We start from the raw sequence: 18,677 nt of genomic DNA, 5'->3' as shown, positions 1-18,677 counted from the left end.
GGGCTTCTGGCCTCCAGAACTATCAGATAATTTCTGTTGTTTTAAGCCACCTAGGTTGTGGCAAAGTGTTACAGAAGTCACAAGAACCTAATAGAGGTCATGAGGACACTTCTTGAATATATGGAGGGTTACCAGAAACAGCTGCTGTTTTGTAGCACACAGAGAGGATCTACTGATTTACATCATTAGCATGAAGCAGGAACTAACCCTGAAATGCTCTATGTTTCCCCTAGATCCTCTTTCAGTCTCCTTGCCTCCTGGATCAGGGATGTGTACTGACATCCATGACAGGGGCTCTGACCACTGCAGGACACTCTATTACTGAGGTCAAAGGCAACCCAGTGGACACCAGCTTTATTCCATCCCCATGCATCTCTTGCTCGCAGTTTCCCACCTGTTCTTGGCCACCCCACTGTGCACCCATCTTACCTTTTCAGAACAAATCCAGAAAGCAAGCCACATTCTTTTACAACAGATTACTTGGGTGATTAGAGATAAATTCATTTGTCTTGCTCTGGCAGCCACAGAGGACTCAACAGAATGTAAAGATTATCTATTTCAAACCACAATCCCTCCCCCAAGATGTGCTGTTTCCCATGCCCCAGATGATAAAAGATTTTATTCTTGAAAACTCACATTTACAAATAAAGATGGGGGAGGTTCCAAGACTGGGAGGACACAGGTTATAACTCCCTTGACATTGCAAATCATGCCATCTCACGGACTGATATGTCCAAAATGCATGCTGAAATCCTAATTTTCAATAGCTCAGAATGTCATTGTATTTATAAATAGGGTGTTTAAAGATACAATTGATTTAAAATGAAATTGTCCCAGTGGGCCCTAATCCAATCCTACTGGTGTCCTTATGAGAAGACCAGGGCCCGCACACACAGAGGAAGACCATATGAGAACACAGGGAGAAGATGGCATATACAAGCTAACAAGAGAGGCCTCTGAGGATACCAGCCCTATGAACATCTTAATCTCTGACTCCAGCTCCCAAGACTAGGGTAGAATAAATTTCTGTTGTGTAAGCAACTCCACTTTGTGGTACCCTGTTATGGCAACCCTAGCAACCTATCCACCATGCTCCCATAGATGAGCCCCTTGGGGACACAGACCACTGACAATAAGGTGGGGTAGGGTGGAGCCAAAAGCTAAAATTCTGGCTTGAGACTGACATGAGGCAAAGTCCCCATGGTCAACTGTATAGTAGCATGTTTTATAAGTACTGGAACCTATTGTCTTTGCATGAACAATTCAGTCTTGGGGAAAAAATATGTCCACAAATAGATAAAAGAATTCTGGAACACTTTTTCCAAGTTTTCTCAATTGCTTAACCCCAAGGGTTCTCCTGGGATCCTAAAGAATGCCAGTAAGTCATCGCAAAACATATTTGTGATTAAATTTCTCTCTTTGGGTGAGGCAAGTGGCCAAATGAAGCTTAATTTGATTTAGAAAAGAATCAATGTCATGTTTCCTGGACAAAAAGTTTGAGTTAAACCCATGACAGCTAGAAGCATGTTACTCTCTATTCACACAACATGTGTTTTCCCCAAATCTTCATTTAATGTACTGCATAGTTCATTAGGTTCCAGGAAAAATAATGCTAAGAGATTAACATTCCTTGTTGTGTGGTTTAGAAATGAGAATCCTTTCAGATCAGCTTGGGGGTGTGAAACACCCAGTCACAGGAGTCAAGAGTTTGGGTTAAAAGACCTATTTACTCATCACCATGGGAAACTACTTACTCTATTCCCAAACGCAGGGTGTGTGAAGTAAAAGGCTAATAAAGATTGTTAAGGGCTCAAAGCCTACACATCTCAAAGAAAGGACTCACTCCTGACTGGACCCAAGGAAATGATCTCTGAGCCCTTGGAGTATCCTATCTGGTAAGTGTCTTTACATACCTGGAACACTGAACCATGCCAAATAGTCTACACTGACAGTGTGATTTATGATTTTTTTGCTAATGCATTTTTGTTTAGCTGGGTCCCTAGGCAATCTGTTAGTTTGACCACTGAAGGAACTGAACAATGAGTAGTAATAATCAGCAGAATCTGTTTATATGACAGATCCCCAAGGATCAGGTGAGCTTCCTGGTGGCACTATTTCAGAAGTGTTGTCGTCACACATGGTTGGTGGGATAAATGCTATCCATGAACTTTCCCAGAGAGAGAACAATTGGAAACTCATGCCTGGTATCTCCTGGACCCTTCCCCATGAATATTTTGCCTTTGCTGACTTTAATGTGTCTTTTTGCTGCAATAAACCATAAACATGTGCATCACAGGTTTTTGAGTTCTGTGATTCCTGCTCATCAATCATGGGACCTGAAGGTGGTCTTGGGAGCCCCCAACACAGAGGCCATAGATACCATTTTATTATGAGAAATAGTGGTTTTCCTTTACTTTCTTCAGTTCCTTAAGAAAATAAGAAACATGAGTTGACCCTTCATGTTGTTAAACCTGAGCTTCCCTTGCCCCACACCCACAGGAAGCATTTCCTCCCTTACCTTGCTCACCAACCACCAACTTCTCAGCTTATGCTCAGAGAAAAATGGAGACCTAGACACCTTTCCCTCCTGCTCCTTTATCTCAGTTTCCCCCAGATAGAACATGTGTGTTCAGTGCACAGACATTTGGCACTGGTCTTCCCAGGACCTCCCTCTTTTTGGCACCCTTCCCTTCTCTCTGAGCATCAAAGTTGAGGATCCCTCACATAGCACTCTCATTGCCTCCCCGTCCCCTGGAGGCCCCCTTCTCTTGGGCCATGAGCGATTTGTAGGGCTTCCCCAGGCTGGGGAGGGTAAGCTCTGCTTCCTGCAGCTCCAGCTCCCGCTGAGACAAATGCTCAATGACAGCTGCTCCAATAGAGTCCCCCAGAACATTGGTCATCGTGCGAAGTCGGTCACTGATGGAGAGGAGAGGAGAAAGAAGATGCTGTTAAACAGGGCTTGAAAAGTCCGATCACGAAGAGGCTGTAACATGGGAGTCCCTGTACCTGGAAGATGGAGCTCATGTTCCAGTCCAATCCACAACCACCTAACCCCAGGCAGGTCCTGCTCCTTCTCTGTCTTCAGTTTCCTCTCAGTCCAACCCATAACCAAATAGTCTTGGGTAGGCCCCTCCTCCTCCTTGTCCAGGGTTTACACTCCTAACAGTGCAGATTGGAACACTGTGATATGCTCATATTTGATCTTAACAATACAGCTGCTGGTTATTTTTTTTTAAGATATCAACAACTAGGGGTAGGGATAATGAGCTGAATAGCATATAGGATGAGAAATGTAGCTACCATGAGTAAATCTGGCCAGGCTGGAAACCTCCCAAATAGGTTCAGTTTCAATTAACTGCTCCCAGGTGGGAAGGGGGTATAGGGTTTTTTTTTTTATTATTTATGTAAACTTCTTTTTTTAGAAGTTGAGAATTTTTTTTAAAAGTAATTTTAAGTCAGTCCTGTCCCACAAACCACCTTTTTGTGATGTCTACATGAAACAGGTAAATGGCAGTTTTTCAGGGCAATGGGCTTGTCTTCTCTATGCCCTACTTCCCAAGATTAGATATGAAATTTGGGGCCCTCGGGCCATGGCTTGCATTTGGATTCTCTCTAAAAGAATAAACTTTAGGGAGTGTTTAGAATTGTTACTCTAAAATTCTGCTGGGATGAAAGCCCATGGGTCAGGGGTACTGCAGGAGGTGACGGGAGGACAGCACTAGGCCTCGCCCCAAGACACTCACAGAAACCAGTCCACAGCGATGATCAGCGTGATGTCCTCAGTGGGCAGGCCAACCGAGGTAAGCACAATGACCATGGTGACCAGCCCCGCCTGGGGTATGCCAGCAGCCCCAACGCTGGCTGCCGTTGCTGTGATACTGCAAAAGGAGACAGAACATGGGGAAGCAAAAGGAGGGAAGGAAGAAATAAGGAAAAGAGTGAGAAAGGACACACCTTTTACTGGTAGAAGAGAAGGGGTCTATTCTACCAGGGCATCACATCAAATTCAGAATGTAAAAAGCAATCCAAAGTGACTTTCATTGAGTAGAAGTTCACATGCTCTTCCTCTGCTGGGATCAGATTGGAAGTTTGTCCAACCATGGGTGTTCACATTTTTAAACAACTCAATGTAGGTGTAAGAGTAGACAGTTAACCAGCTGTCTGTGGGGTCTGGAAAAGGATGGAAAAATCAATCTGGGCAGCAGATGTGAACCACGAGACTGAATTACTTCTGTGCACAGGTACTAGAAGTAGTAGAGAAATAAGTACTACTAGGGCCAGCTGCTGGGTGTGGAATTCTAGAAGGTAATTCAAGTTTAGGGCCAAAAAAAGAAATTATGTATGATGCTGAACAAATTATATAAATATTTATTTGGAGGGGGAAGGGAGAGAGAGAAAGAGTTTTGGAAAACTGAAAGGTGGAACACATGGGAGATGAAAGAGACTGTGATCCACCATTAAGTAGAGGGTCAAATCTTAGCTCCTGCATTAGCTCTGATTATCTGGCATGGTGCAAAAACACTAAAGTCGCTGATTTTACCAAGGTTTCAGTGCCCTGATGTGGCCACTGAAGTCCCTTCCCATTTTCTATAACTGTGAACCACTACTTGGAGCTACTTGGGATGCTTTGCCTACATGGTAGCTCTTATCCTAACAGTGATTGAGTAAACACTTGGGCTGGTGGGCAAAGAATAAACTTTGGGGCCCAGCCAACTCCCATTCATCAACTACATCTCCTTGAATTTGTAAACTCAAAACCACCATTTCTTCATCTGTAGGAAAGGAAACATATTGAGGAGCTAATGGTGAGCAGTAGAAGAGCACAGTACTTAGAACGGGACCTCAAGGAGGGTCATTATCACCATTGTCCTAAGTGAGAGAAACTCCTCCAAACACAAGCCCTGACATAAACAGCAATCTGTGTGTGCACTTGGAGGGCAGGCAGCGTGCTTGTGATGGATCCATTCCATCTGGGTCCAGAAAGACACCTCATACTTGGGGACCCTGGTAATCCATTTTCTGCTGTTAAATTCTGAAGCACTATCTAGTGACTTGATACCAGGCCATGATTAAACTCTCCCCATTGGTTGCCAGGGATAAGCTGGAAGTGTTGATTAGTTCTTCGGTCCATTTAAGAATATCCCTCAAAAATCTCCCATCTTACCTATCTAGATGATATCCCTACTCTCAGGGATGTCAATGTTTCCCAGGAGAGGTAATCACTATTTGCATACTACCCTAGACAAACAAAAAAAGTGGTGTTTCTCCCTGTGGAATGGGAAAAAGTATTTGTGCACAATACATCTGACAAAGGACTGACACCAAAGACATACAAAGAACTTCTAAAACTCTATAAAAACAAAACAAACAACTCAATCAAAAAAAAAAATGGGCAAAAGAATGAAGCAGATGCTTCTTCAATGAACATACTAAAATGTTCGGCAGACCTATGAGAAAATGTTCACAATCACTTCTTAGAGAAACGAGAATGTAATATGTCATCTGATTATAGCGATAAGCTCCTCACTGAGTAAAGGTTTCTCTAGTTGGGCTCAGACACTTTGGCATATGAGCAGAAAAAGAGGATGGTTGAGTTCCCTGATGTTAAGGACTTGGAGAGCAGTTGTACAGAAAGACTGTGGTAAAGATGTCACAGACACCTTTCAGAAAGTCAGAGAATGACACATGCCACACTCTGGGGGAGAAGATCCCAACTCCCAGCATGGTCCCAAAGCAGCAGCAGCACAACCTGAAAACTTGTTAGAAATGAAGAACCATAACCACTGAACCAGAATCTGCCTTTGAACAAGATCCCCAGATGATTAACATACAGATAAAAGTTTGAAAAACACTGGACTAAGTTACATAGGGAGTAAAATAAAATCATAAGGAAGCAAAAGTTCATATGCAATTAAAGAAAACATTAGAGGCAGCAAAGGAGAATGAATGGAGAGACTGGAGATGGGGTATGATGCATATACTACAGATGTCACAGCACAATGATGTGAGGCCAAGTCCGAGGCCTGGCCCCAAAAGTAGATGACTGAAGTTGCACAAACTAGGGAACTTTGAAAAGATGATGGAAAGGTCACCTGACTGAAATGCCAAAATGATCCACGGGGAGGCTAACAAAATGAAAACTACACAACCCCAACTACACAACCCCAGCTAAGCCAGATACCCCTTCTCTGGATTCTCACAGCTCTAATACTATCACACTAAGCAGGCAAAGGCAATGATAGGACTATGCATAGGACATTATGTAACATAGCTCATTATTCAAGGAGCTCATGCTTGCAAATACTTAATGTTATGTCTGGCACATAGCAAGTGCTTTATAAATGCTGGCCATCATCACCACTTTCACCATTAGCACCATCAGCCAACATCATCACATCACTAACATCATCGTCACTACCACACCACCATTTCATGTGGTCAAGAACTGTGTTATATTTCCCTGGCATGGAACCTAAAGAACTTATAATACATAAAACATTCAACACATGTTTTTGGAATGTTTGCTAGTAAGTTAAAACTCTTGACCCCAGGGTATTCCTGAGTTTGACCCCTACTCACCTTTCAGCCTCATTTCCTTCTACTCTCCACCTCCCCCCGACATGTCCTTTAAGCTTTATCCTTAATGAGCTAGCTCCTCTCAGTCCCGTTAAGGCAGTGCTTCTCAAACTTGATTGTGCATAAGAATCATTTAGTGAGTAGGTGGAAACACAGATGGCAGGGCTCAAGCCCAAAGATTCTGATTCAGTAGAACTACCGTGGCATCTGCGTTCCCAAAATTTCCAATGTGATGATGCTACTGGTGGTTCACTTTAAGAACCACTACTAAACCACCACCTTCCTTTCCACCTGGTCAGCAACTAGTTCTCTGTCCATGTTCAGTTCATATGTTACCTGTCCATGAAGGTTTCAGTCACCACTGTTTCTCAGGGCTGGACCAGGTGTCCTCACCCATAGCTCTTAGCTTGCCCAACACAGCACTTTGCAGGCTCTGTGGAAATATTTAGTTCACTCACGGTGTCCCCTGAACAGAGTTCATGCTCTCCACATCTTTAGGTACTCCATGCACCAAGCCTAATGCTTATATGTAGACACCAGGTCAACATTTGAGCAAGGAAGGAAGGAACAAAGATAGATCAACACCCACAAAATTACTGCAAACCTTTCCAAGCTTGCTTTTTCTAAAGAAATGGAAACAAGTCAAGAAACTGGCTCCTAAGCCTCTATCATCAGGAGTGATACTGTGTCTTCTTCCAACAAATCGCTGCACAAAAGCAGAGGCTTGGACTGGTGTTCAGCACATCCCAGAAGACTATGCAGAGTCCTTATATAAAGGACTCTGAGGAAAACCTCCATGACACCTCCCCAGGCCTGTGGCTCTGCTATGCCACCTGGTTTCCAAAGACACCAATGCATCACTGTGAATGTGTGACTCAAAGTCGTATTTCCAGCACCTGAAATTTAGTCAATATAATCTGAACAAAAAGTTATTCCCCAACAACCAATACTGGTGAGGCCTTTCAGAAGCATTGGAGAAGCTGGTCCCATGAGTTCCAGAGACTTGATGCCAACACGAAGATAGCATGGACAGGCAAAGTGTGAACAGAGAAAGGCAGGGTAGAGAAACTCAAGCACGGCCCACACAAACCCCTACTTCCAAGCCAGCTTCCTAGAACACACGTTCCTTCCTCCCACTCATCATCCACTTCCCCTTCCCTCTCATGCTCTGTCATTACCAGCACTAGTTCAGGAATCAACTGACTGTTCCCATCGTAACCTTGGGCAAGTAACTTAATTTGCCTTGGATTCCAATTTCTTCCTCTCTAAACCAATATTGGCCATTTTATCCACCTTGGAGATTATCATGAATATCAAATGAATGAATACAAAGGCATGTTACACAACACAGTTTACAGAGACTTCAATAAATTTTTTCTTTCAACTCATATTTATTGAGCATCTACTACATGTTAGGTACCTCATAGAAATTCCCATAGAAGAAAACTCCTGCCCAAATGGAGCTTATATTCTAGTAGGGAAAGAAGATAATAAGCAAGATAAGTAAGTAAAATATATACTAAGGCAATGGGGAAATGGTTTAGCCTATAAAAGCCAGAAGTGCTTATAGGGTAACTGAAGGTACACATCCCTGAAACGATGACATTGGCACAAAGCCCAGAAGGAGATGATCATGTTGCTATTTTTTTTAAGAGTTTATTGTCTTTTCTTTTTTTTTTTTAAGATTTATTTATTTATGCTTACAGAACTAGGGTATAGGCCAGAGGTGTGGTGGCTGAGAGATTCACTAGAGACAGAGTAGGGAGCAGAACAGGCAGACTGACAAACTACACTGCTGAGGGGACGAGCAGGCAGGTCAGAAGAGATCTGCCATGATATGTGGGTCAGCTCCCTGGCCGGGGATGGAACTCGTGCTGCAGTGGCTTCAGAGAGCTTCATAAAATGCAGTGCTTTAACCCATTGTGCCACCAGGAAGAGCCCTTGTTGCTATTATTTTTATAATGATTAAATTGGAGCCTCTCAGTATAAGGTCAAGAAGCCATATTTACAATAATAACTACACCTTATTAAAATGCATCAGTCATACTTTGGAAAATACTAGCAAAGTGCTTCCCACAACAGCATGTGAAGGGTGGGCTGGCTGAAAATGCTGCCAACTTCTGACAGCCTGAGGCTGCAAACTCCCACCTTTGGCCTCATCCAGATAGGTAGTTGGATCCTCCCTACGACCCCTCCATTTCCCAAGACCTCCCTTGACCGGGAGCTGGAGCTCCCCCTCAGGTAGCCAAACAAACAACTTTTCAGGTCTCACCACCCATGACCACCTCACCTGATAGTTGTTATCTGGCCTAGGTTGAGCTCATAGTTGTTGACTTGAGCGATGAAGATGGCAGCCAAGGCCTCATAGAGGGCGGTGCCATCCATGTTGACGGTGGCCCCCACAGGCAGAACAAACCTGGTGATACGGCGGTCCACACCAAGGCCCTCTTCCAGACAGCGGAACGTAATGGGCAGTGTTGCAGAGCTAGGGGAGAGAAACCCAGAGCTGGGAACAGAGGCTGGCAGAACCGTGCTACATTAGCAGTGGCTAAGGAGGGCAGTGAGGTGGGAGCCAGAACAAAGGGAGGGTGGCAGGTGAATCCCATTTCAGAGTCTGCTAACTGTGCATGGAGAAGCAGAGAGCAATGAGGGCTCCCCAGGCTGGAGGTTTCTTGACCCACTTAAAACCATTAGCTAAGGCAAATTACTAGACACTAGTTCAGGAAACCAGTTTACTCTAAAAATCTATTCCCAGAAAGAAGAAGACGAAGTCTCTGGCGATTTCCCACCCCTAAGGGCTAAGTGAGGACTCTTTTCCACTCCCCATGTTGGCTTTGGGAAATGATCTCAGCTATATTAACCTTCTCAGTACCTCTCCACACCACTTCCCAGGGGAGGAAAAGGCACTTAACTGATTGCTAAGTTTAATCAAAGGAGTGGACATTTTATTTGAGGATAGTCTGTCCATAAAACATTTCTGTTGTCTAAACCACAGAGAAGGCCTTTAGGTGTCCTGCAGTAACTTCAATTTTGAGTTTCATAGTACCAGCCCTACTTGGTCAAAGATCAAAAAGCATATTCTCAATCAGCACTATGGCCAATAAAAATTAGTTCTCTTCATCTGGCTGACTCTTGTGGCACTTTTCAGTTTGTCTTGAATCTGGATGATGACGAAAAGGAAACTCTTTATAAACCACTGCAAACAAGAAAGAAGCCAAGAGAGTTCCCAGAGACCATCTCAAGAAAAGATGACTGGAAAACTGGGACAGGTTAGATTCAAACCACCTAACCTCAAAATCAGCAGTTGGTTCCATATGAAATAGGGAAAGAAGAAAGGAGAAAAGGGAGTCAGATCAGAGCCACCTAGAGACCTGCTGGAGGCCCTGACAGCACTGTACAACTTTAACACAGTTCTGGGCTTGGGGTGGAGGGGCATGGTGGTAGGACTCCCAGGTGAGCCCGTAAAAGTCAGAGTCATCTTTGAAGGGTGCCAGTGATGGAGGACAAGGCCATACCTGGAAGATGTGCCCATGGCAGTGATGAGAGCCTGCAGCATGCCCCCAATGAAGGGGAAAGGGTTGCGGTGAGTGATGAGGAAGTAGATGAGAGGCAGGACACCGCCAGCGTGGAGGAACAATCCCACAATGACAGTCAAGGTGTACATCCCCAGCTGACCCCCAAGGACAGCCATGTCTTCCATCTCCAGGATCTTCCCAGCAATCAGGAATAGGATTCCCACAGGCGCATACCTGGGCCAAGTCAGACACATATCAGGACTCCCGCATGGCCACTACCATGAACTGAAAGCTGGCAACTTCAAGGCACTGCCCATATAAGACCCAGGAACCTGGCAGTGCCCACCACACTCACCACTCAATTTCACCCAAATCTTCCCCACATATTGACAAATGGGCTGGGCAGCACAAATATATTCCAACTCCTCTTCTTGTTCATCCAGAGCTTACCCCCAGAACACAAAAATGGTCCTACAACTCCAGGGCACACAATTTTATCAAGTCTCTCCTTCTCCCACTCTCCCAATCAAGCCCTATCTCCCAAATAGTCACTATTTTCAGGATGTTTTCCCTTGATGTTGCTCAAATACTTCCTGTTTCTGACTTTCTAACTTCCCTTATTTGCTGCTCACAGCTCTTTTGTCTACATTTGTATGCCCCACTGTCCTTCCAGTCAGAGCAAATTCTAACTCATTTGCCATGAGTTATTTCATCTGGATTTCCCCTGGACATCTGCAAGCTATCTTATCAAAGTATCTATTTAGTCACTCACTCAATAGCTATTGATCACCTACTGTGTTCCAGGAGCACAGTCCCTGCCCCCATGGTGCTTACATTCTAATGTCAAAGCAGATGGTACATCTAATTGCACATAATTACAACTTTGTTATACTACAAAACAGTCATTGAATGTCACTACCTAATTGTGAGCAGGAAAGGAGTTTGTGGAAGAGCTGATATGTAAGCTGAGGCCTGCTAGCGATAATACACCGAGTACATCTGCAGGGGAAGCACTGCAGGCACAGTGCCAAGACCCTGAGTGTGCTGTGAGCTAGAAATATTGAAGGAACAGAGACCAGTTTTGCTAGAGCAATGAGTGAAAAGGAGAGCAGAAGAGAAAGAACCAGCTAGTTTCACTGGGGAGCTCAGCTAGTCTCCCCAACAAACCAGACAACTTCTGCCCTTGGTGCCATCATTCACCCTCCATCAGACTTTAATTGTAATTCCTTTCTTTATACATTTAAGCACACTGTTGGTCATCTTCATAGTGGAAGTACTGGAAGAGGTGTGGACTACTTGGGAAGTTGGTACTACAGCTTGAGTTAGAAATGACAAGACCTAAGGCTAACAGGCTGGACTCAGGGTTAGCCCAGGTGAGTTGCTGCTGAGATTTCTCCAAGTCTAGGTCTGCTTCTGTGATAGCTCTGTCCTCTGCAAAATTCCTCAACCCTGGATCAGTTGTTCATGACTTCTTTCTTCCTGTATTCACCCACCTGGCATAGCTGAATATTCTAATCATTCCAACCATGCAAATAACACTATAAATGTGTTGTCACCAATTCAGTTAAGCCTTCAATGTTCCTTGCCAATCTTCTTGTTTATCAAGATAAGCTCCCACTCTCATTGCCCTCAACTGCACTTCCAAGCTCACAACTTGACTTTTACTCCTTTACACAACTTGCAAGTTATGTGGGATGATATAAAAGTCTTCCCCCATAGAATCAGACAATCTTGTTAAACTCTTCCACCACTACTTCCAGCTTATTCTATGCTCCCAGTCCTGAGCTCCTGATCTTTCTCCAAGCAACACAGGTCTTTTTCAGCCTTGCATGCTCTCTCCCCTGTATGTAAAGTGTCTCTTGCCTCTTCTTCTACTGTTGGGCTCCTACTCACCTTTCAAGAGCTACCTAAGAGATGATCCCATCACCTTCCCAGGCATAGTTCACTGCATACTCCTCCACTGACTGTTCTCCCATGTTCTCAACACTTTTTAAGTGTCCCTCGACTATAGAACCTTAGTCCACCATGCTATACATTTATCTAGTTGTGTCTGTGTCCTCAGATTTTGCAAGCTATTTAGGGTCAAAGACTGACTCAAAGTATTCCTATAGACCAGAACTCAAAACAAAGCCTGGAAAAGTGTCTTCTGACTGAGAGAAGGAGTTGTTGAGGGAATAAAGGTATATAAAGAATGAAAGAGCATGTGCATCAACTAAGGAATTATTAGAAAGTGGATAAATGATGAATAAAATGAGCAAATGAGACATGAATGAGTAGGTGAGTAAACAAACAAGTGTGGTAAATAAGTATATGAATAAGTACAGGGACTGAGTGATTGAAAGAGTAACAAATGCATATATAAATATGTGTATCAAAGAGTAAATTCCAATGAATAAATGACGCAGGAAAGAAGAAGGTAGGGAAGAAAGAGGGAAAGAAAAAAGCATGGATGAGTTTGTAAATTAATTTTAGTGAATGAATGCACTAATGAATGGATTTCTAAAAACAAAGAAGAATGAATGAATGACATAATGAGTGAAATAATGCATGGAAGAATGAATATAAAGGAACAAATGAGTAGATGATTTGGCAATCAGTAGAATGAGTGAATGAGGGGGTGAGTGACTATATCATGGAAGAATGGAGACAAATAAGTAAGTGAATGAATAGATAGATATAGTGAATAGATGGTGAGAGTGAATAGAGTGTAAATCATTACAGAAAAGTACAAATGAATGAAAGAGTGCAAGAATTAATGAGTGAATTAATTAAGACATACATGAATAACTAACAACCCATTCAGCAACCACCCACAGACTGACTTTGCAGACCTGGTTCCATCCCTCCCTCACACCATCACCCCCACCCTCCGAGCTCAGCACTCACCAGATAATGATGCCCACCAGCCTCATAATAGCCTCATTGAGGCTGTCGAAGAAGTCCCGCAGGACTCGGCCCTTGTGTTTCATGCCTCCGATGACCAGCCCAAAGGCCACAGAGAAGACCACGAGGCCTAAGGCGTTGATGCCATTGGCTGAGCCAGGCACAGGCACAGTCTCCTCAAAACTCAACACCTCTTGAAGGCTGCCCAAGGCTCGTGTGACATTTTCCAGGAGGCTGGTTCCATTTTCCCCCGAGGATGGAGGAGTCATGGAGGCACCCAGCTCTGATCCATTCTCTGTCCTCACAATGGTCCTGGTCACCAACCTTGTGCTGTACTGTGTCTTAAACTGAAATATGAAGAAATTGGACCTAAATTTGATTCAGTGGGTGCCTCAGAATCCCCTGGAGAAATTTCTTTAGAGCATCAATTCCTGGTTCCTATACTCTGGAGAAATTTATCTTATGTATCTGAATGAAAGAATGAATGAATGATTTGACCAATGCATTAAAGAACGAGTGAGTGGATGGATGTGAGAGTGTGAACAACGAATGCATGGGAAAATGAGTATAAACTCCTGGGTAATGTGCAAACAGTTTAGGGTGTGTCACCTCCACCATCTCTAGTCAGAAACCTTGGTTCCTCTCCCAGTACGATCTCCAGGCAGCCCTTCTCCTAAGTCCTTCTCTCTAAGCCTCCCTTGATTTTCCCACCAAAAAATGTACATTCCTTCGCCCTGATTCTTCCAAAATCTCCAGCCTAATGCCCTGTGGGGCCCTTCTTTCCACCCCTCACCTCTAGACCAGTCTCTCAGCAGCAAGTTCCCCCACCCTCCAAGCCTCCATGATGAAACTATTCAATATTACTCCCTTCTGACCTGTTTGAAGCAGGCTTCCACGAGGTTGGGTGGAAACATATTTCTGCAGAAAAACATCAGATGAAGGAAAGCAGTTAGACCTTGGAAGGGAGGGCAAGGTGAAAATAACAATAATTATAACAACAACAGTAATAGCAGTCAACACTGGAACACTCATTCTAGACTGGCTGAGCGATATGCCTTACCTGTAGTTTCTGATTTTAACACTGCAATAACTATAAAAATGAGTACTGTCAATGTCTCCCATTTAACACACTTAGAAACCAAAGTGCAGAGAATTTATGGAAATGAACCAAAGCTACACAGCTGCTAAGTAAGGGGTGTAAATGGACCTCTCATGAAGGTTGTCTGAGCCCCGAGGAAGGACTCTAGTCAACTTAATTCACCTGTGTGCTTCAAAAGACATAGACAACTCCTGAACTCCGCCAACTCCCTACCCCCCACAAGTTGATGAGTAGGGTGTAAATATAGCTAGCCTTGACTATGGCTGGCAAAATCTTGCTGATCTAAGAGCATTATTCACCACTCAAACATCACCTGTTCTCAGCCCATCCCAAGATGCTTCAATGAAAGCCTCCATTAAGCAGCCTAAAGCTCAAAAGATGGCATCCTAGGACTCATCTGCTCTCCAAAGACATGTGCAAGACTCCAAGTAGAAAAAGGGTCCCAATAAAACTAGCTACTAGAGTACAGGAACCAGGAATTGATTCTCTAATTTGGATGCGGTCATTTCCACGCTAGGTCAGTCTGTCCCCTTTGCCTCTCCTTAAGGAGCATTGTTGTATATAGTGTGAAAACTCCCATCAAAATTAGAAAGTATATTACCTGACCAGGTCCATGAAGGCATCAGCTGTGGGGATGGTCTCGATCCGACCCTCACGATGCAGCCCCTCCTTGGAGCCTTTCCCAGGGTGGATGATGGTGACCATTAGGATGCCAATGAAGACAGCAATGACTGTGGTCACCATGTAGTATACAGCTGCCCGCATCCCCATTCGCCCTGTCGCCTTGTTGTCCAAGGAAGCCATACCTGGAAGACAAGTCGTCTTCCTTATGGAAGACAGCCCCATCCATACCGCAGCCCCCACTCTCCCATCCATCTGCTCTACCCTCCCTTACACCACTGACTCAATAACCATTCCACCAAATATTCCCTCTTCTGCACCCCATCAGGCCCCATAAAAGACAATGTTCACAGCCATATCATCACTCTCTAACCCCCATTTTATTTACCATATGCACTTCCCATCCCACTCCTTCCCTGTGGCTAACTCGACAGGACCTCCAGTGTTACCTGTCCGCGCTGGCTGATGTTGCGCATGGGTGAGCACACTGCCCAGTAAGGCCAGCAAACAAGCCAGCAGAGCACAGTGCACTCTGTCATGCAAACAGCTGCAGTCCCCTGCCTTGTTTTTAACAGAAACTGCAAGAAGCCCCAGGCCCTGTACACACATGCACCCCACCCCCACGTCAGGTACACTTCTTGTTTTTCTTCATGGAGGAAGCATGTCAGACCCTATATAGACTCATGGGGCCTCATAATAAACAGACTCCGGACTCCAGACTCTTGTTTCACCTTCTTGCAGCTCGAGTCTCCTACCTTCGGGTGAATGTAGGGGTCAGAGCCCCTCAGTGGGATAGCAACAACACTTCCCCCAGGCACTTTTCCACTAACTTTCCGTCTACTCCAAGCCAACATTTCAAACCCCACCCCATCCCCCACTTACCCCTATTTTGCACCATTGCCTCACTTTCATTCAATTCATTATCTCCTACTCATTCCCAAATAGCAACTCCCTCCCTGTGCGTTAGCCACTGTAGATACCTTCAGTGCCCCATCCAGAGACCTTCCACCAGGCCGCACACCTAGCCTTCAGCTGCTGACTGTAATGGCTGCTCACAGCTCATGCAATCCCTTCTCCTGAAGAATTACCCCATGGGGGAAAAAAATCTGTGGCCAATGACTGACTAGTACAAGGATCCAAAATTCCATGTCCTTTGACTCAGTAGGAGACTGGGGATGGGGAGAGGGGGAGGATGGACTCTGTAGTGCTGCTTATGCTCCAGAGCACTGTCCAGGGGCCAGGCTAGGAGGCCAGCTTTCTTCTGAATCCACATCTCAGCTTCTCTCTCTGCCCCCCTGTGCTTGCCTCACTTCTTCAAAGATTTTGCTGAGGATCTGAGTTTGGTGTTTTGCGTTAGCCCCAGATTGGAGCATGGGTTCAGAGGTGCTTCTTGGAGGCCAACACTGTTCTGGGCTTTCCTACCTGTGACCAGGCTGGAGACAATGAGTGGCAGCACCAGCATCTGCAGCATCCTCATGAGGAGCTCTCCGGGAAAAGAGAAGTACTTGATCTGGCGGTAGGTGAGCTGGTAAGGGCGCAGGGCAAAGGCCAGGCTGACCCCTATGGCCAAGAACAGGGGTCAGTGGCATGAAGTTTGGGTCACTCAGCACCAAACAGAGATCACCTGTCCCAAGAAGAGTGTGTACCATGGAGGTAAGAGAGAGAAGTGCCCTATGAGCATGCATGTCTGTGTGTATGTATATGTACACTGTAAAAATGTATGGCTTGTGTTAGCATGTAGCTATGTATAAATGAGTGTGCATACACTCAACTATGCAGCTGTATCTGTGACTATATGTGTGGTCTGACACACAAGAGTCACATGTTTTTCCTATGTGTGTATCTAGATGTGACCCATATGTATTTGTGACTATTTCCAAACATGAGAGTATATGTGCATTTTATCACATAAATATGCTACTGCCTGTGCAGAGAATACATTACATGTATGAATGTGTTTAATGTGTGTTATGTGTTTACATATTTGTGCCTGTGTTTAACGTGTGTTATGTGTTTACATATTTGTGCCTGTTTTCTGCATGCATAAAACATGTTTGTTTGTGTGCTCGCATGCAGAAAGCATGTTCTTGTGTCGTGTGTGCACACGTGCATATTCGTGTTTCACCGTGGCTACACACACTGTGTTGGCATGACTGAACCCACTGTGTGAAGATGACCTTACACGGCAGGGGAAGGAAAGGGTGGGTGGGATGTGTGCGCCTGCGGATGAAAACTAGTGGGCGGAGTAAAGAAATGAGCATGCAGGGAATTTCCCTTAAGTCTCCGCCCCTCCAGCCCACTCACCGATGATCACAGCGCTGACAGTCAGCAGGATGAAGGCATTCCTGCGCAGGAAGCGTTGCACGTGCTCGCGTGTCATGGTCTGCAGGCGCAAGCGTGTGCGCAACGCTCTCTGCTGCAAGTTCTCCTGCAGCCGCTGCAACCAGCCCACCCGGCCCAGCCGCTGGCCGCTCTCCCTCAGAAACAGGCTATTGCCGTGGCTGCTCATCTTCTATCAGCAGGGGACAGAGAGGTCCTGGTGAGGGGTAGGGCAAAGGATGATGTGGGAGAAGGGCACGCGTGGAGGACCTTAGGAAGCACCCGCACAGTGAAAAGAGGAGGTGTAAGTCTGACAGGCGCCTGAGCACTCTGCTTGGGATTCCAGGGTCAAGTCCTGGCCATAAAAGGGATCAAGATCACCATCATTTCTGTACATGGCTGGCAAGAAACGGGGAAGGACAGCAAAATGAGATGGACAGTTTTGCCATTCCCTGATTCCAGCCTTACGGTCACAAGCTATTGGCGGCTGTCCCTGTTCACAAACCAAACAAGACTTTGCTGAGTGACAGCTGCATGCACAGCCCTACTCACTGTAATAGCTTGATGTCTGGCTTGGTGGAGCTAACTAGTGACTAAATGCAGGTGCCTCAAAACCAGTGGGTGCCAAATGAATGTAGCTGCTTTGCCTGAGTGCCCTGGTATCTTGAGCATCAGTCTTGGAAGGGAAATGTAATGTTCAGAATTCTTTCTGGGGTGCTGGGACTGTTTCCCAAATCTCATATTTTGTGTCTCTTCTTTACATTCAGCCATATCCCTATGGCCTTGCTTAATTACTTAAATGTATCTAGAATGGAAGCTTTGGGTGATTACTTGAAATACTAATTCTATTTTAATACACATCAAGTAACTGCATTATAAAAATAAAAAAAAAAACCTGCTATCTTTTTTAACTAAGCACATTATATGTGAAGAACACAGCTTGGAAATGTGACTTTCATGGACCTGAGGAACTTTTACCTTTGTGGACTCCTTCATGCATTAAAAAATAATACAACTGGCCCTCCCTGGTGGCGCAGCAGGTTAAAGCACAGCACTGAAGCTAAAGGCACTTCAGCATGAGTTCGGTCCCCGTCTGCCCTGGAGGTGACCCACATGGTGAGGCAGACCTCTCCTGGCCCGCCTGCTGCTCCCCTCAGCAGTGTACTTCGTTGATTTGCCTGTTCTGCTCCCCACTGTCTCTGGTGAAGCCTCTCACCCCCTGCACCTCTAGCCTGTACCCCAGTTTTGTATGGATAAATAAATAAATCTTTTGAAAAATAATAAAATAATAGAACTATATTTTACAATTACAATGATATTGTTTGAAACTAGATAGAGGTGATGCCTGCACCACAGTGTGAATATGCTAAATAGATGCCACTGAATGCATCTGGAGAGCTTTGAAAAAATACATCTATTTGGCTCCTCTACTTGTTTTTAAATTAGATTGTTTGATTTTCTGTAATTGATGTATATTCATTCTTTATATATTTTGAATAGTATTCCCTTATATGACAATGTGGTTTGCCAAATATTTCTCCCATTCTATAAGTGACCTTTTCACTTGTTGAATGTTTCTTTTGTTATACAGAAACCTTTCGATGTGATGTGGTTTGGCTTGTTGGTTTTTGCTTTTGTTTCTTGTGCTTTTGGTGTCATCTAAA

The 18,677-nt window shown here is 44.6% G+C and overlaps 1 protein-coding gene across 1 annotated transcript; it reads right to left on the bottom strand.

Moving 5' to 3' along the window:
• Positions 1-2,576: 2,576 nt before the first annotated feature.
• On the bottom strand, positions 2,577-17,205 carry SLC1A6 (solute carrier family 1 (high affinity aspartate/glutamate transporter), member 6). Its single transcript, XM_004688678.1, has 9 exons — positions 16,999-17,205; positions 16,117-16,254; positions 14,675-14,879; positions 13,850-13,892; positions 12,978-13,321; positions 10,092-10,325; positions 8,867-9,061; positions 3,744-3,878; positions 2,577-2,916 (listed from the first exon to the last, which is right to left on the bottom strand). The coding sequence occupies exons 1-9, from the start codon at positions 17,201-17,203 to the stop codon at positions 2,721-2,723; spliced, it is 1,695 nt and encodes a 564-aa protein (XP_004688735.1). The 5' UTR covers positions 17,204-17,205; the 3' UTR covers positions 2,577-2,720.
• Positions 17,206-18,677: the final 1,472 nt, after the last annotated feature.

This window comes from Condylura cristata, unplaced genomic scaffold, assembly GCF_000260355.1.
Source record: "Condylura cristata isolate star-nosed mole 26May11 unplaced genomic scaffold, ConCri1.0 scaffold00024, whole genome shotgun sequence".
Taxonomy (NCBI): Eukaryota; Metazoa; Chordata; class Mammalia; order Eulipotyphla; family Talpidae; genus Condylura; species Condylura cristata.
This window is presented reverse-complemented; position numbering and strand designations above follow the sequence as displayed.